Below are 19,853 nucleotides of genomic sequence, written 5' to 3'. Positions count from 1 at the left end.
ATAAAAAGGGACTTTAATGGTCAATTTGAAGTGTTATGGTCAACAATTATGTTGTGACATGGAATCAGTATCAATGGGCTTCGAAAGAATTTTTAGGAAATTATTTTTTATTGTGTGCCTATGTTAATAAGAATCTAATATGTGGTTTGAATTTGTAAATGTTGTTGTTACTATGGTACCTATACTTTTGTTTAGCACTTATGTGCAATTTATGTACCTTGCATTCTTATCTGTCATACATTATGTGAATGAATATTTTTGCATAGATCGATTAATAAGTATGCTATACATATGAAATAATGTTTCGCAGGTTATGTGACGAAAAATTGACTTATCAAGTCAGATTTATGCGTTTATATATATTTTATATGATTTGATTCACATTTTGATATTTTATGACTAACTTATGCTTTAAAATGTTTTACTTACTCTTCTTATGGCTCACTAAGTGTATATTTAACGTGTGATGATTCTTATTACTTAACGGTATCAGTAATGACATACTATTGTTTTAAATTTCTAGTTGGCATGTATACGTGTAAAAAGAATTCATATTGTTTTAATATGGATTTTGACACATGTTATAGTAGAATTTTATTTATTTATTAAACCATTTTATTTAAAGAAACTAAATTTTACTGATTTTCAAGTGCATAAACGTTTTAAAAGGTAGGTGACATCTACGTCTCGTGTACAAAAACGTATACGAGAAATAAGTGTTACGAAAGTCATGTTGCATAATAATGTTTTCAAAATTTTATTCAATCATTTAACTAAAATTTTCAAATAAGAATGAATATATCAATAACATTATAAAAATAATATATCAATTATATAAAATTAAAATTGAATATTCAGCCGCATAGAAGATTAAAATCAAAATTAAAAGGTAATAAAATCAATTATTGTAATTTCCACGTCGGCAATCCGTGGCTCCCCTCTCTGAACCAATGAAAACTCGCAAGCCAGTTTGACACTCGCTTTATAAACGAACCCTTTTGTGCTTCTTCTCCAATTGATCATCCATCATCGTTACAAAGAAACGCTAAAACCGAATTTCTCTATAATCCCAAATCATTCCTAACACAAGTAATCTAGAGTTTAAACGAATATGAGCTCTCCAGGATCAAAAAAGGGGGGCAGAGGCAAGCCCAAATCCTCCAAAGCTGTTTCCCGATCTCAGAAAGCTGGCCTCCAGTTCCCCGTTGGCCGTATCGCCCGCTTCCTTAAAGCCGGAAAATACGCTGATCGCGTTGGTGCCGGTGCCCCCGTCTACCTCTCCGCCGTCCTTGAGTACCTCGCTGCTGAGGTCCGCGCCCTATATTTTTAAACATTCCCTTTTCATCGTAATTTCCTTTCGGACCTAAACGAATACAAATGGGAAGAAATTTGACTGTTTGGGTATAAAAACTTGTGGTTGCAGGTTCTTGAACTCGCTGGAAACGCGGCTAGGGATAACAAGAAGAACCGTATTGTTCCGAGGCACATCCAACTGGCCGTGAGGAATGATGAAGAGTTGAGCAAACTTTTGGGGACTGTTACAATTGCAAACGGTGGCGTTTTGCCCAACATTCACCAGAATCTGTTGCCGAAGAAGAGTGGTAAGGGAAAGGGCGATATTGGCTCGGCTTCACAAGAATTTTAGACGCTTTTCTTTCGTTTTATAGGGGTCGTGTGAGAGGGTCTGCTGTCGTTGGGTTCAACTGATCCACCATAATTTTGATTTTGGGTGCTTTTTGCTTTTGTTAAATATAGCATATAGGTTGTGCGAATTGAAATGCTACATTCTTGTTCATAGCATCAAACCAATAATACAAAACAAGAATTTCATATTCTATTTTCCTTTCATTTTGCAGTACTTTTCCATTCTTTCAGTTAAGCCTTGATTTACCTTGCATTTGCCTTCGATGTGTTTGGTGTTATAAGTCGAATTGTATAGTTGACTATAAATAATATTTAGATTTTTCTGAGATATAATGACAAATGTACTTTTTTAAGCAATTTCATCGATTGTGGATGTAGCTCAAATGGCAGAGTGTTTGCTTTGCATCTGAGAGATACAGGGTTGATCCAGCATCTCCATTTTTGGTTTTAATTTTTCTGTAAAAAAAATCAAATGGATGTTCGTTACAGAGTCTAGAAGCATCGTTTTTAATCTTATATATATACGACGAGATTAAGGAATTTCCCGCCAACATTTGCTAAGGTCTACAAGTTATGAGGAATGTAGGTTCTTCTGCTCTCAATTTGAGAGTTTCAATGCTCTGTTTAGGTTTGTCCATCCTCATGCTGTATCCTCATGTATCCAACAAATTGGAACTCTTATCCTTTATAAATCTGGGGTTTTTCTCTAGTAATAATTACTTTCTGACAAGTCTTCCAAAATTTACAATTCCCCCCCCCCCATCCACTTTCTCATCCCATTATGTTTTGGTTGGTTCTTTTGTTTCCAAGCGCTATGCTTACCCGCCAACATTTGCTAAGGTCTACAGTTATGAGGAATGTAGTTCTTCTGCTGTCAATTTGAGAGTTTCATGCTCGTTTAGGTTTGTCCATCCTCATGCTGATCCTCATGTATCAACAAATTGGAACTCTTATCCTTTATAAATCTGGGGTTTTCTCTAGTAATAATTACTTTCTGACAAGTCTTCCAAAATTTACAATTCCCCCTCCCCCCATCCACTTTCTCAATCCCATTATGTGTTTTGGTTGGTTCTTTTTGTTTCCAAGCGCTATGCTTATATTTAGTTCCTCAGTATGCTAAGGCTCAAGGGAAAAGCGAGGAATTTTCATGGTTAGCTTTGATTCTTGCGTTATCAGATGTTTAGCTTAGTGGTTGGTACCTTCTCAAAGTCAAGATCAGTGTCCATTTTGATGTCTTTTTGCGCATCATACTCGATCCTTGTTTATGTTTGGGAGTAATCCACATACTTAGGGGGCTTTAGTTTAGTTTGCTTGATAAGAAAGATGAAAAGGGGAACTGTTCTCTTGTGTCTTGGCCTTTGATCACACTCATTATAAGGTGGTGAGCCTTGGTTCAGTAATAGTAGGAAGCACTTCAGTTCAGGGTTTGCATGAGCTTTCCTAAACCAATTCTGATAACATTTGGTTACTTGTAGATTAAGTTCGAAGTGAAAAGGATTTCCTTTTCATTTTAGCCTTTAATTATGCCTTGTGGTCTATCAATCTGAATTGTGGCAACTTAGCATGGTCAGGTTTTAAATATACCTTCACGAAGAAAATGCATATTCATAATATGCTTTTCAATAAATATTGTTGAAAGAAGAGTAAATTAGTACCAACTTATCTAAAAATGAGAGTGAATGAAATTCTAATGATGAATCTTGGTATAGAAAAAGCTTGAGAAATTAAATATATTAGAAAGAATTTATTTAAACTTATAAAAAATATAGACGAAAATATAAATATTGTGATTGTTGAAAATTTTTAAATTTTTATCAACTCAAAAAAAAAAAAAAAATTGGTGTCCCAAGGTAACCTTTATCAAATCTAAATATTAAAATCAACAAATTTTTATTATGATATTCTCAAATCTTAAATTGTTTATTTTAAAAATGTTTAAATATAGGTTGTGTGAATTGAAATGCCGCATTCTGGTTCATAGCATCAAACGAATAAATATAGAACAAGACTTTTCATATTCTATTTTCCTTTCATTTTGCAATAGTTTTCCGCTCTTTCAGTTAAGCCTGGGTTTACCCAGCATTGCCTTTGATGTTTTAAGATTGACTGAATCGTGTAGTTGATCAAAATCAGAATAAGATTTTCAAAGAGATTTATAATAAACCAACAAAAACTATTAAAACTACTTTAACAATTACGTATGTTGCTCAAATGGTAGAGCGATCGCTTTGCATGCGAGAGGTACAAGGGTTTGATCCCCTGCATCTCCAGTGCCTTTCTCTTTTATTTATTTATTATTATTTTTTTGCTGTAAAAGATCTCATGCTCTGCTACCTCCTGCCCTGTATCCAACAAATTGGAATTCTAATCCTTCATCGGGTTTTTTTTCTTTAGTAATATAACTTCTTTCTGGCAAGTCTATCTCAAGCCTATTTATGCTGGTTATTTTTGTTTTCAAGCGTTATGCTCATATTTCGTTTTGCAATTATAGGTATCTAGTTCCTAAGTATGATCGAGGGTCTAGGGAAGCCTGAGGAATACTTGTGTGGGCATGGAATGGTCATTCTGGTTAGGTAGGAAACATAATTATGAAGCAAAGTTTTTCTCTGATGGGGGTTTACCCATCATTTTCATACTTTTAAACGAGTCGGATTAGAGATGGGGAAAAGTGTTTTTATGCTAAAAGTCGTGTATAATTTAATTGCCAGTTGTATCAATGGGAATTCTCTTGCTAATTCTTAGTTGTCCATGCATGCTTTTTTAAACTAGAATGTTTCTAGTAAAGGTAGGTATCCAGTTGGTCAGCATGCTGAGGCAGGCACAACTGTAAGTTTTGTTGATGTGGAACTACCATTACATACGCAGTTAATGTACCTTTTGGTGTGAGAAGAATTGCAGGGAGTGAGTTGTGAGAATACGATGAACCTTTTTGTGTGTGAAACATAATTATCAACTTTGACATTCTGGTATAAATTATGTGCAAGTAAAATGGGTTTGAGATTTAATGAATCATACGGTCCAACCATGACTCAGATTATTGCAAGGTAAATCATTAGGGTTTTGAAATAAAGGAATTTGCTTGGTCTTCTATAAATTATTTTGTGAATAAGATCATTGAATACCATTTCTCTCAAAAAATTGATTTTTGATACAGCTTTTCAAAGACAAGTTAAAAAAAGGAAGAATTGTTGTAGAAAAACCTCTATTCTTCACACTAAAACACGTGGCTACTGGCAAAAACTTCGAAGAAACTGGTAAAAGTATTTCTTCAAACGTGTCAAAGTGACGAGCAAATCAATCAGGAAGGAGGAAGAAGCTTCACGGAAACTGAAGCATAGACCGAGTCGAGCCGCCGGGTTTCATTTCAACAAATCCCATTCTAGAACCCATCGTTGCGATTTTATCCTTGAGGAATAGAAAGGGAAGTTTGAGGTTCAAATCCAACAGTGAACAGATTGCCATATTCCAACTCGGAGAATGAATCCAACCAGCAGAAAGTTAAGTTCATAAAGTTTTAGTTTCATACCCTTTATTATGCATGAAAAAAGCAATTTAATTTCCCTGAAACACCCCGGAAAAGAATTAGAAAGCGGAAGAAAAAGAGCAGGTTAGGGGCTTAGGAGTTGGGTCCGTGATGGGTTCGAAGCAGTGGCTGCAGCCGGCTCCCACTTATCGGACTTTGGAGACTTTTTGGGACTCCGATGAGGATGCTCCTGGTCCTCGGTGTAGTCACACTCTAACCTCTGTCGCTGCTACTAAGACGCACGGTCCTAGACTTATTCTCTTCGGTGGTACCACCGCCATCGAGGGCGGCGCTTCCTCTTCTGCTCCCGGAATCAGTTGGCTTCTTTCTCTCTGTGGATTGTTGTTTATACTTGAAATTTGGTTTCTTTATCGTAATTTTTCCTTTTTTTTCTGGGGCCTGTTAGGATTGGCGGATGTTACGAATTCGGTTCATTCCTACGATGTACTTACTAGAAAGTGGACAAGGTGATTATTCTTTTCTTTTTCCTTGTGATCTTAAGGGACTTTTTGTTCGAGCTGGAAATTTTAGTTGATTGCTTGGACTGTTTTTATTCAATTGTGCAGAATCAGACCAGCTGGGGAGCCACCTTCGCCTAGGGCTGCTCATGCAGCTACTGCCGTCGGCACTATGGTCGTGTTTCAGGTGAACAGAAACTGCAGAATGGTCGCTAAAGATTGCTACTTTCATCAGTTTTTTTTTTTTTTTGTGTGGATTGGTCTTTCTAAATAGTTGTTTGCTTCTGTTGGCTAGGGTGGAATTGGTCCAGCAGGGCATTCTACTGATGATCTGCATGTCCTTGATCTGACCAATGATAAGTTTAAGTGGCATAGGTGAGGTTCGGTTGTTTGGCTTTTGAAAATTCCTAATTGTAAATTGTTGTTCCATTATAATCTGAATTTTCTTAATCGTTTTGGCGGGTTTTCTTTGGCTAGAGTGGTGATGCAAGGGCAGGGACCTGGACCTCGCTATGGCCATGTTATGGATTTGGTTGCCCAGAGATATCTTGTCATTGTAAGCGGCAATGACGGTATGACATTTCACTTTTCTGGCTGTATTCTTTGGTTACTTTTGTAGAAGAGACCAAAATGCATAGAGTTCAATGAAGAAATAGAAATAAACCTGTTGTCTTGGTCAATTTATTCACCTTCTTAATTACTCTCCTCGATCTTCATTAGCTATAGGCAACATCTTCTTTCTCTTGAATCCGTATAGAAGTTAGTTTGCTAGGTCGAACATGGCTACTTTAATAAAGTGTTCAAAAGTATTTTTATCCGTACTACTATGTGGTAAGACATTGTCTGTCTTACTATGTGGTAAGACATTGCCTGTCTTACTATGTGGTAACTCAGATTGAAGAATGGTGAATTTTGTAGGTTTTCATGTTTGTCTCATGATTTTCTCATGGTGTTGTTTGTTTGATTGCGTTGAAATCTGAGCAACATTGCTCTTATTTTCTTTTATTTTTAAATAGGAAAAAGAGTCCTTTCTGATGCCTGGAGTCTGGATACTGGACAGAAACCATATGTATGGGAGAGGTTAAATCCTGAAGGTGATGGGCCATCTGCTAGAATGTGAGCTTGCTTATTGTTAATGGTATACAGGCTATTAATGTATCTATATTTCCATAATGTGTTTTCTAATTGTTCCCATTATTTATAATATCTCTATAGTTATGCTACCGCTAGTGCCCGCTCAGATGGCATGTTTTTGCTTTGTGGTGGAAGAGACTCTTCTGGAGCGGTATGATCTGCTCTCATTTAATATATGTTTTATTTCCACGTTACAATTTTTTGCTGAACTTATCAGGTTAAAAAGGGATACTTTCATAATTTTTTTTTGTATGAGCTGTTAAAATCAAAGGTCGTTTATTATAACCACTATTAATTAGTCTGTGTTCTAATGACAAGATTGAGGCCACAAGAATTTTGAGATCCCAAGTTTTGGCATGTGAAAATATCATTTGTGGGTTCAAGTCCTGCTTTATGCTAGTTTAAGTCTCACCAGGTGCAGGTTCAGATTATTCTAGTCTAGGCCCGAATATATTCCGTTTATCAGTGTGTTTTAATGATAGATTTTGGTTGTAGTTATTCGGATTGTAGTATTAATTGTAATTGTGATTGTTTTTGTAATTGTACTTGTAACACTTCAAAAACAAATTATGTGATAATACTTGACATAAAGTTTTGATGTTCAAGTTTTGTTACTTCGAATAGTATGTATCTAGCCTGGTAGCTATTAGACTGAATAATATGATTTCCTCTCCGAACTATTCTAAATTGTCTCCCTGGGGGGTGAGTTTCTGTTTTCGAATTTATTGATTACATATTGTTGGAATTCCTTAAATTAAGTAGATTTTCTACCTTAGTTCTAGGAATTTCCTTGTACTATTAGCCATAATCTAATTACTATTTTTTTAGGGATAGGCTAATTTCTAGAGATTATTTCCTTTTTAATTTTTCTGCTATTCTTTAAAAAGGTTATATTCAGATTAGATGAATATAGAATTTTTCTTCTTCCTAAATGTGTTCATGGTATCAAGAGCTTTAGGATTCATTCGATCCTACTCATTCGTCTCTCATCTCTCTTTCAAAATTTTTTTTAGTTTTCCTATAAACGATGGCTATCCTGGAAAATACCAGAAAGAAAACAAGGCAACAATATCTACTACTGAAGAAGATGCTCAGGCTGTTCGGCTACCCAAAACTCAACTTGAGGCACTTCATAAACTACTTGGGACTCCTACAGCCAGTGGGTCACTAGCTATTCAAGGTATTGCCTTAAATACTACACATGAACCTTTCTGGATACTAGACTCGGGTGCATCCAACCACATGACAAGTAATCTAAGTTTGTTTCACACATATTTGTCTTGTCATGATCATTCGCATAGCTGATGGATCTTACTCGTCGGTGGCTGTAATGGGAACAGTTAGACTTACTGAAAATTTTCCATTGATAAAGTTTTACATGTTCCAAATCTTTCTTGTAATTTACTCTCAATTAGCAAGCTTTCCAAGGATGAAAAAGTACTTGCTGAATTTTTTGCTTTCGGTTGTGTGGTTCAGGAACAGGAATCGAGGAAGATGATTGGCACTGCTAAAATTAATGATGGCTTATATGTTTGGAACAAAAACAGTTCACAAGAAGGGATGGCCTTATCTACATCAAAAGAAGATTTTATCATGCTATGACACCGTAGACTAGGACACCCGAATTTCATGTACTTGAAGAAATTGTTTCCTCTACTATTTCTAAATAAGAAAATAAGTTCCTTGAATTGTGAAGTTTGCCAACTGTCTAAACATACTCGTGTCCCTTATCCTTTGAAACCTTATGTCAATCTCAACCTTCCTCTTTAATTCACAGTGATTTATGGGGAGCCAGACTAGTAAAAAAACATCACAGGGGCTAGGTGGTTCATAACTTTCATTGATGAACACACTAGAGTTGGGTCTATCTCCTAAAAGAAAAAACTGAAATCTCTAGAGTCTTCCAAAATTTTCATTCAATGATTCGAACCTAGTTCAATTACAAAATTCACTCCCTTAGAATTGATAATGGGAGAGAGTACTTTAATTCTATCCTAAGTCCTTATCTTTCTGAGTAAGGAATCATACATCAAAGTTCTTGTCCTGACACTCCTCAACAAACGGGGTTTTCGAGAGGAAAAACAGACACCTTGTAGCCGTGGCTCGTGCCCTTATGTTTACTATGGGTGTACCAAAGTATTTATGGGGAGAAACACCTTTACATACTCTTCAAAAATAATTTCCCTTACTTTTTTTAAACTTTTTTGAATTTCAAACCTAGTGAGAGAAGCTCCCGCTTCTCTCTTGGTTCAAGGCGTCTTTTATTTTTCATCCATCATTTCATCTCATCTTTTTCCATCGCCGCTCGCCCAAGTCTTTCATCATTGTCTTCCGGCCGCCGTCTGCCATCTGACATCCGCCGTCCGCCGCCACTTTTCATCATCCGTTCGTCACCATTTTTCATCAGGAAGATCGTCTCCTCACTCTGTTTTCTTTTTTGAGTTTGGATTTTCGAGAAAGTCTTTCTTTCGGCGCAGATCTGATCGCCGTTATTTACCGTTTTTGCCGTCGGCCGTCGTCAGTTCATCGTATGACCTTCGGGCTCGTCTTTTACTTGCGATCTTTTCCTTTTCTGTTCTGGCGTTCAGTCTTGCTTCCATTCCCCCGTGAGTCTGCCTTTGACCGGTTCGACTTATCAGAACAAGCCAAGGTTCTGCTAAGCGATTCCCCCGATCTAATCCACGTCTGAGAGTTTTGTTGAAGGCAGTATCTGATTTTCACGATCGCGTTTAAGTCTGAGGGTTTGGTAGAAGGAAGTTTACGTTGTTCCTCCTTTTCGAAGGCTCAGGACCTTCCTGTCCGACTCTCTTTATCCCTACCATCCTTCTCTTCTTCGCCGGCCAGTCAAACATTCTCCATCGCCGGGCGCGCGACAGGGATTTTACGTCAAGTCACTGAGATTTCCTCTAATGTCGGGTGAAGGAATCCTCCCGTGTAACCAGAAGAGACCCCCGGTCATAGCTCCTCCGTCCTCTGCAGCCTCGCCTTCTTCGCCTACTCATCATTCTCATCATGACAAGGTTCGTACCATCTTCATTTCGGGTCTGCGTACAGATGTCAAAGAGAGAGAGCTGCAAAACTTGCTGAGATGGCTTCCAGGTTTTGAAGCCTCGCAAGTGAGCTTCAAGGGAAAAGAGCCCAAGGGTTTCGCTCTATTCTCTATTGCAAAATTTGCTGTTGCTTCCAAAGATACCCTTCAGGAGATGGTTTTTTGATGCCAAGTTGAAGTCTCTTTTGCACATTGAGATGGCAAAGAAAAATATGGTTGTTAAAAAAGGAATGGGTACTGATTCTGTTGCAGTGGACATTTATAGTTGTCATCCTGTTCCTCCGGTTTTGCCTGTGCCAAATCCAGCTCCTGGAGCGTCTCCAAGTATTCATGTGCATGATAAATCTGGGTGTTATGTTGAAAAGTCTACCGCAGTTGCTGTCCAAGATGGATCCGGGGAGTCCACTACAAAGGGTTGCATCAATGACAAGTCTGGATGCTTCACGTTATTTATTGATAATTTACCAGAGAAGATCCATTAGAAGAGGTTTGGATCTTTATTTTGCTCTCATGGCCGGGTACTTGATGCTTTTATTCCAAATAAAAGGAATTCAAAAGGAGTTCGTTTTGGTTTTATTCGCTTCGCATCATTCGAAGAAGCAAGGAGAACGATCTCTAAAATGAATGGCTCTCGTATCGACGGCAGCAAAATTGGTGTTTCTTTCGCTAAATTCAAACCTCGTCATTCATATTGGAGAAAGTCATCGACAAGTATTCTTCGTAAGTCTGGGATGGAAGATGATTCGAGTAAGAATCATTATAAAGTTGAAGATGTTATAGATGAAGAAAAAACTCCAGGTGTTGAGCAATTGTCTAGTGGGGTAGTGCAAGGACTTTGTTAAAATTGGTCATCTCGCTAGACAAATGCAATCGAAGGGTCTCACTGGCTTCACATTAATGAGAGCTGTTGGTAATGCGATTTTAATGATTTTCGAAGACAATGCTTCATTGAGAAGTGTAAAGAACGACAAATCAAAGATTCTCGCAGAGTGGTTCTCCATAGTCGAAGCTTGGTCAGAGAGTTTGGTAATGGAGTGTCGTCGAGTATGGCTAGTTTGCGAGGGTGTTCCTTTTCACGCATGGAATTGGAATACTTTCAAGAACATTGCTGATAAGTGGGGTCTTTTATTGGCTATCGACGAAAGTTGTCAATCTCAATCATCCTTTGATCGGGCTAAAATTCAAGTCCTAACAAAGGCTGATGGAGAATTGATTCGATGGTTGAATTGAAGGTTGGTGACAATTTCTTCAAGGTCATGGTGCATGAGATAGAACCTTCATTCAAACCAAACTCTTAGGCTCCTGAAGAATACAAGTCTCATTAGATCTCGTCTCTTCATTTGTGGTTTTATTTTAGTCTATATGGTTGTAGGTGTTGCTTTCATTTTGTATTATGTTCTGTCGCTTTGTTTTATTACTATTGTTGGTGGTGTAATTAGTAGTAAGGTGATTTGACTGTGGCTTTGGAAGAGGTTTTATGAGGTTAAGGTTTTTGTTGTAATGGTGTACAACACCATGAGAGGATATTCCGTGGTGTCTTTTGTATCGGGTATTATATTAATAAAATCTGAGGTACTCTTTTCTTCCTTCCACTGTTCGTTAACATACTTTTAGTATGTGAACGAATACGAAGGGAGTTTTTAATGAGACCTCCAACTTCTATCAAAAAAATAATAATAATTTCCCTTGTTTCGTGTTCTTAATCTCCCAACCAAAACTTTTGGTTGCAAAGCATTTGTTCACAACCATCAACCTAACCGATCTAAACTTGATCCTAGAGCCCACACTTGTGTCTTTATTGGTTATTCACCTACACAAAAAGGGTACAAGTTCTACTCTCCAACCTTACACCGGATGTTTGTGTCCCTTGATGTTACTTTCTTCGAAAACGAGCCATATTTTTTAGCCCCTCATCTTCAAGGGGAGATATTTAGCGAAGATGAGACCTTGAACAATCTTCTCATTATACCTCAAAACTCTATCAGCCCTACCACCACTACAAAATCTGCTGAAAATCCTACAGCCACTGTAATTCTGCTTTAGACCCTGTTTTTCCTACCTTTACAGTGCAACAACAAGAAACAAGGGTGATTAACCATACTAGTAAAGAAAAACATCCCTCTCATTCCGAAAAACAAAAAGAAAAAACTCAGCGGCTTCGTGTATACTCTTGGAAACATCAGCTGTCAGAGACTAAAACAGCAGTGCCAATGCCATCTTTACCCATGGACTGCCCTGAGGAAGAAGTCTCACCTCCTTCACCTTCCATCTATCTTCCAATTGCAGTAAGAAAGGGCACTAGGAGTTGCACTCAACATCCCATTTCTCAGTTTGTATCCTATGGAAACTTGTCTAAATCCTACAATGTCTTTGTTTCTAATGTTGACTCTGTAGAAACTCCAAAGAACATAGAAGAGGCTCTTAGGTCAACCAATTAGAGGCAAGCTGTGTTGGAAGAAATAAAGGCTCTTGAAGAAAATGAAAATTGGGAAATATCTAAAATACTTACTGGGAAGAAGATAGTGGGTTGTAAGTGGATTTTCACTAAAAATTTAAACCAGATGGGAGCATTGATCGATACAAGGCTAGACTTGTGGCTAGGGGTTTCACTCAAACATATGGGTTGGACTATGAGGAAACATTTGCACCAGTGGCCAAACTGAATACTATTCGAGTGCTTCTCTCAATTGCTGTTAATTTAGAATGGCCTTTGATCCAATTGGATGTAAAAAACGCTTTTCTCAATGGAGAATTAAACAAAGAAGTGTACATGGATTTTCCGCCCGGATTCGAAGGAAGCAAGGGCCAAGTATGTAAGTTGAAGAAGTCCTTGTATGGACTAAAGCAATCCCCTAGGGCTTCGTTTAATTGTTTTTCCAAAGCCATGACTAGTAAACATTATATTCATGGTCAAGCTGATCACACCTTATTCTACAAACACTCGGATAATGGGAAGTGTTGTATTCTCATTGTATATGTAGATGACATAATATTGACAGGAGATGATTCTATTGAAATTGAAAGACTAAAAGAGTTCTTAAGTCTTGAGTTTAACTTAAAGACTTGGGGAATCTTAGATATTTTCTTGGAATGGAGATAGCAATGTCAAAGACAGGTATTTCAATCTCTCAAAGAAAGTATGTTTTTGATCTACTTTATGAAGTCGGACTGTTGGGTTGCAAACCAGCCGAGATTCCTATGGAACCCAACATTAAATTAGGAACTGATAAGGATGGAGAAGAGGTAGATAGGGGGAGATATCAACGGTTAGTGGGAAAACTTATCTATCTTCCTCACACTTTTCCAGACATAGCTTTTTGGAGTAAGTGTTATTAGTCAATTTATGCATGCCCCTAGGGAGAAACATTTGGAAGTTGACTACAGGATATTGAGATACTTAAAAGGGACTCCTAGTAAGGGGTTGTATTTCAAGAAAGATGTAAATCGAAGCATAGAAGTCTATACTGATGCAGATTGGGCAGGTGTTGTTAATGACAGGCGCTCCACAAGCGGTTACTGCATTTATGTTTGGGTAATCTTAGACATGGAGGAGTAAAAAGCAATCTGTTGTGGCACGCAGCAGTGCTGAATCTGAGTATCGAGCTCTCTCCCACGGTATATGTGAAGGAATGTGGTTACAACGACTAATGGGAGAACTAAAATTATCCTATACAAAACCTGTAACATTATACTGTGACAACCAGGCGGCAGTTAGCATAGCTCATAACCCTGTACACCATGATCGTACCAAGCATTTGGAAATTGATCGCCACTTTATTACGGAGAAAATTAACAAAGGGGAAGTTTGTGTTTTATATCTACCTACAAGACAAAAGGTAGCACACGTGTTAACCAAAAGCTTGAGCAGAAAAAGGTTCGAAGAAATTATGGGCAAGCTGGGTTTGATTAACATCTACACTCCAGCTTGAGGGAGAGTGTTGGAATTCCTTAAATTAAGCAGATTTTCTACCTTTGTTCTAGGAATTTCCTTTTAGTTCTAGGAATTTCCTTGTACTATTAGCCATAATCTAATTACTATTTTTTAGGGATAGGCTAATTTCTAAAGATTATTTCCTTTTTCATTTTTCTGCTATTCTTTAAAAAGGCTGTATTCAGATTAGAAGAATATAGAATTTTTCTTCTTCCTAAATGTGTTCACATATGTACTTTTACAGCCTTTGGCAGATGCATATGGACTGCTTATGCATAGGAATGGTCAGTGGGAGTGGACTGTTGCCCCTGGAGTCTCCCCTTCACCAAGGTATCAGCATGCTGCTGTAAGTAGAAATCAAGACTATTGAATATAGTAGTTAAGAACATAAGACAATTTCAATAGGCCTATGACACCTTTGTTCTTCTAAAAACAGCCAACCTGATATTTGCTTGCTACTAGGTTTTTGTTGGTGCACGATTGCATGTTACTGGAGGTGCACTTAGAGGAGGACGTGCTATAGAAGGTGAAGCTGCTATTGCAGGTAAGCTTCTGCATGCCTTCTTGAAGTAATTGTCTGAAGTGTGTGTTGTATATCTAAAGTTTCTTCTCTATGTTCTTTGTTTTATAGTACTGGATACCACTGCTGGAGTATGGCTGGACAGGAATGGACTTGCTACTTCCTCAATGAATGCTAAGGGACATGCTGAAGATGATCCTTCTTTGGAACTTATGCGTCGTTGTCGCCATGCATCTGCTTCTGTTGGTGCTCGAATATATATTTATGGTGGCCTTAGAGGAGGTAATGATGTTAATGTCTTTTCTGAAAGTTGTGTAAATGGACTTGTAACTGTGAACTGGTTTCATTTTGGCTAGTTAACATAGAAGTAGAAGACAAATTAAGGTAAAGTCTGCAGTGAGCATTGACGATGTAGATACCATAAATAGAATTGTAAGTAAGGATCAGCACCGATATGGTCTAGTATTGAGAACTGCATTGTAGGTTCATGTGACTTCTAACTCTCGAGCCAATGCAATCTCACGCTCGTATGCATTAGAATTTTGTGTACCCGATATGCACACATACTCTCGCCGCTATATGACATCTCTGCTTTTACCTTGCTTTTGACAGTGATAGATAACAACTTTGAATTGCCTTTCTTAACCTTTTGTGTTCACTTTTTTTCTTTTTTCTGCTATGATTAATTGCATAATAAATTATTTTATTTTCCACAGATACACTCTTAGATGATTTCCTAGTGGCAGAAAATTCACCATTCCAGTCCGATATCAATTCTCCTATATTAACCTCTGAGAGAGCCTCAAATTTAACCAGCCCTAGGTTTATTCAACCTAATTTAAGTTTGTTGCCAACAATAGCTTCAGATGACATCCCAGAGTTCTACTCGTCTGGGGGCATGAGGTGTGACTTGAAGCTCTCTCTCTCTCTCTCTCTCTCTCTCTCTCATTCATGCGAGTTTATTAGCACCACCTATGGGATTATTGATTGACGGTAAATCTTTATCTTATAGCATAGACAAAAATTCGATGGAGAAACTGAGGGAGGCTTCTGCTGCTGAAGCTGAGGCAGCTAATGCTGTCTGGCAAGCTGCACAGGCTGCATCTGCTGTTTCTCCAGAGAAAACATATGCATCTGATGGTTCACCTACTATCGAAACAAATTCAGATGCTATTGGTAATAAGGCTGGTGTTCGCCTTCATTCTAGAGCTGTATGTATTTCACAAACACGTCTGAATAGCTGTCTAGGCGTGAATCCATAATATTCTTATGGTTCTTTTACTTCAGGTTGTAGTTGCTAAAGAGGCTGTAGGGGACCTGGGTGGGATGGTTAGGCAGCTATCCTTGGATCAATTCGAGAATGAGAGTAGACGGATGATTCCCTCTAATAATGACTTTTCCTATCCTACCAGAAAGTTTGCAAGACAGAGGTCCCCTCAAGGCTTGCACAAAAAGGCAAGTATTAAATGAATTTATTTGTTTTCTATTTAAAAAAATTATTGTAGTTTAATGTTATATTTATTTTTCAGGTTATTTCTACATTGCTTCGACCCCGAAACTGGAAAGCCCCCACTAATAGGAGGTTTTTCTTGGATTCATATGAAGTGGGTGAGCTTTGTTATGCTGCTGAACAGATTTTTGTGCAAGAACCCACAGTGCTTCAGTTGAAAGCTCCTGTAAAAGTCTTTGGTGACCTTCACGGACAGTTTGGTGATTTAATGCGGCTATTCGATGAATATGGATTTCCTTCAACTGCTGGAGACATTACGTAAGTTTGGTAGTTACCCTACTGGTGCAAGTTAGATGACTCCCAGTCATATTTGAAATTTTAGGCATACGACTTTTACTTCCTACTTTATCACAAGTTCTGCTATTTTTCTCCAAAATTTCATATTCGATTGCATTTTGTTATTTTTTAGGTACATTGATTATCTATTTTTAGGAGACTATGTTGATCGAGGACAACACAGCTTGGAAACAATAACATTGCTTCTTGCTCTTAAGGTAAGCTTCGGGATCGAATGAGCCTTAGTTTAACTATGAATGTGACTTGTGTTGTTTCTTACTGAATTAGTTATCTTGTTTGTTACGATTGTGCAGATTGAATACCCTGAAAATGTTCACTTGATTCGTGGAAACCATGAGGCTGCTGACATAAATGCACTCTTTGGTTTTCGTATTGAATGCATTGAGAGAATGGTCTGAATGAGCATTCATATGTCGATTGATTATTTATCTTAACAAGAAAATGTGCTTATTATCATCTATCTGTAGGGGAAGAATGATGGTATCTGGGCATGGACACGGTTCAACAACTATTTAACTATCTTCCACTATCTGCTCTTATCGATAAGAAAATTATTTGTATGCATGGCGGCATAGGAAGATCGATAAATTTGGTTGAGCAGATAGAGAAACTTGAGCGGCCAATAACGATGGATTCAGGATCCATTATTTTAATGGACCTATTATGGTATGCATTTTTTCAACCCCTTACTCTAATATATATAATTCTTCCGCAGATTAATCCCAACTTTCATTTGCCTGGTCAGGTCTGATCCAACAGAAAATGACAGCGTAGAAGGTTTGAGACCTAATGCTCGAGGTCCAGGTCTAGTCACTTTTGGGGTACGAATTCTATTGCTTTATGTGTAAAATAGTTATCAGTACTTACATTTGATAGATATAGGAGCTGATAATTTTTTTTTGATAAGGATTGCAGGCCTCGTTAAAATATCTCTTCTTGATTAATGAAGCTTGTAGGGAAGCTTCTTAATCAGCGGAAGGAGGAAAAGAGTGCCTTAGGATTTTATTCATCATAATAAATTACATAAGATACAAGAGAAACCCCCTAACATAAACAAAAACCCAAAAAACAACCATAAACAACAACACTAACTCAGCCTATTCCTTATTTAGCTAAGGCATCAGCCTCTAAGTTGGTTGTCTTGTTTACCCATCTAACAACACCTTCAAAGACATTAAGCCTGTGAACAATATCTTTAACCAAAAACACATACACATCTGGACATAATTTAACCTCCTTGATCCAATCCACTGCCACCTTGCTGTCACTCTCAATAATCAAACGGTCCATGATCCGCTCTCGAAAATATGCATAGAACAACAACCCCTTTAGAATAGCTTTTAATTCCATCAAGGTCGGAGGTCCTGGACCAGCAGATTCCATGAAAGAACCTAAGGTCAATCCTGAGGAATCTTTTAAAATTCCTCCTAACCCGCTTTTCTTCCAATCCCTTGTAGTAGCAACATCAACATTTAATTTAACAAAGCCCTTAGGAGGAGGAGACCAAGGAAAAATCGATACAATCTGATTAGTGTGGAGAGAACAAAAGTCCCCTAAGGAAGGGTCTGAAATAAGAGAGTCCTTAGGAATAGAAACCTTTGTATGCTTTGCTAAAAACCTAGAAGCAAGCCTAAATCTTGCTAAGAAGAAATATTCTGCCTTATCTAACTTCCCCCATCAAACACAACAAAATTCCTAATTTTCCAAGTGGTCCAAAGAACAACCCCTGGAATAAAAGGCCATATCGGTGAGTTAGTCTTCATAGCATCCCAAGCTAGAAGAAAGCTTTTAGCATCAACATGAAAAACAGAACTGATACTCCAAAAATTCATAAATTTATTCCAAAGAGACCACACCACCGAACACGAGAAAAACAAATGAGAGGGGGACTCATCCACCATCTTGCATAGGGGACATAACACGTCTTCAATTCCCTGAACTCCTCTTTTAAGTAGTTTTGTCTTAACCGCCAGCTTCCCAAGAACAACCTACCACAGAAATGTCTCTACTCTTGGAGGCAGCAGACCCCTCCAAATGATCTTCTTCCAAAAATAGACCTCTTCCGATCCCAAAGAATCCGAAGAACAGAGATTAACACCAGATCTTATAGTATACACCCCATCCCCAGTACATTTCCATAGATAGGGAAAAATTCGAAATTACAGCCATCAAGTTAGACCACTGTTCGAACACCCAATCATTCAATTTCCTTCTAAACTTCACATCCCAAATCCATCCGAAAGAGCTAAAATCCCCAAATTCAAATAATTTACCTTCCTTATTTGAGGAAATAGAAAAGTCTTGGGAAAATGATTAAAAGAGGATGATCCATAGCCCAAATATCTTGCTAGAACCGAATAGTTTTACCATCACCAACTTGATAACTGCACATGCTTCCGAACATGGAGCCAAAATAGTCTTCTTTCAAATGATTATTTAGCACTGATCTCCAAATCCAGAATACTTTCGGAGGAATCTTACTGTCAAGCATTAATACTGAAGAATCCAGTCTATATTTAGCACAAACAACCTCCCTCCAAACTGAATCCCTATCATTGGCAAACCACCAAGACCATTTCCCTAAAAGCACTCTATCATCAAGTTTAGATTCAGAACTCCTAAACCCCCTTCATTCTTTGATTTGCATACATTAGACCAACTAACCCAGTGAATCTTTTTATTGCCGTTTCCCCTATAGGAGCTGATAATGATTGGCACCAAGGTTCGAATTTTTTAGTTTGAATTTACTCGATGGATAGTCTTTTCCTGTTTTTTTTTTTTAAATTATTTCATTAAATGCTTATTGTTTCAGAACTATCGCATTCTTATTCTCACATAATCCATATTATAGTTGTGAGCACTAAGGTGATTGAACTTTTATGCATATGAACCTAGAATAATTTATGTTGCCATATGCAGCCTGATCGTGTGACGGACTTCTGTAAGAAAAACAACCTGCAACTTATTATAAGGGCTCATGAATGTGTAATGGATGGATTCGAACGATTTGCTCAGGGTCAATTAATTACTCTTTTCTCTGCAACTAATTATTGCGGTACGTAAACCACATTGAGCCACATTCTAGTGCAGGCTAATCTTTTTGCTGCCTAATCCAGTAGATGCATCCAGGTACCGCGAACAATGCCGGAGCTCTATTAGTGGTCGGTAGAGGATTGTTTATAGTCCCAAAGTTGATCCATCCCTTGCCACCTCCCTTTCAGTCCCCAGAAACATCACCAGAACGGGTTGCAGATGACAAATGGATGCAGGTAATCTTATAAACACCGATGAATAAAGCTACTTGTTCACTGCATCTACATCGGTATTTTATTATGTTTATATTGCACCACAGGAGCTGAATATCCAAAGACCACCAACGCCAACTCGCGGTCACCCTCAACCTGGCCACGATCGCGGCTCACTTGCATATATATGAACATGGTATAAAAATGTTGACTTGTAACATACAAAGATATGATACTGAAGTCCAATGTTTACTTGAGAAGGTCGATTCTTCCTTTAACCAGTAAGTAAAATATACACGGTTTATTTATTAGTTCTTCAAAGGATCACTGTATAGCAGTTTTTACCATTGTGCGCTATAAACTGTTAATGTTACACTATATAGCAGTTTTAAAGTAGCAGTAACGCCATCGGTTAATACCATATTACTGTGAAAATTTACAGAATTGCACAACTACAAATATGAAAAAACAAATACAAAACAGGCAAATTATCAATCAAGCTCGTTCCTTCTCATCATTACGCAAAGGCTGAACGATACAAC

The 19,853-nt window shown here is 37.8% G+C and overlaps 1 protein-coding gene and 1 pseudogene across 1 annotated transcript; both read left to right on the top strand.

Annotated features, from left to right (window-relative positions):
* The first annotated feature begins 1,029 nt into the window (after positions 1-1,029).
* LOC120165740 (histone H2AX-like) lies at positions 1,030-1,832 on the top strand. Its single transcript, XM_039175193.1, has 2 exons — positions 1,030-1,309; positions 1,424-1,832. Exons 1-2 carry the CDS (start codon positions 1,112-1,114, stop codon positions 1,643-1,645), a joined length of 420 nt encoding a protein of 139 aa, XP_039031124.1. The 5' UTR covers positions 1,030-1,111; the 3' UTR covers positions 1,646-1,832.
* A 3,055-nt stretch (positions 1,833-4,887) lies between these two features.
* Positions 4,888-19,662, top strand: LOC120165739 (annotated as a pseudogene).
* Positions 19,663-19,853: the final 191 nt, after the last annotated feature.

The sequence above is a fragment of the Hibiscus syriacus genome, unplaced genomic scaffold (assembly GCF_006381635.1).
Source record: "Hibiscus syriacus cultivar Baekdansim isolate YM2019G1 unplaced genomic scaffold, ASM638163v2 tig00111594_pilon, whole genome shotgun sequence".
In the NCBI taxonomy this organism is placed as follows: domain Eukaryota; kingdom Viridiplantae; phylum Streptophyta; class Magnoliopsida; order Malvales; family Malvaceae; genus Hibiscus; species Hibiscus syriacus.
Note: the sequence above shows the minus strand (reverse complement) of the source record. Positions and strands in the feature narration are given on the sequence as shown.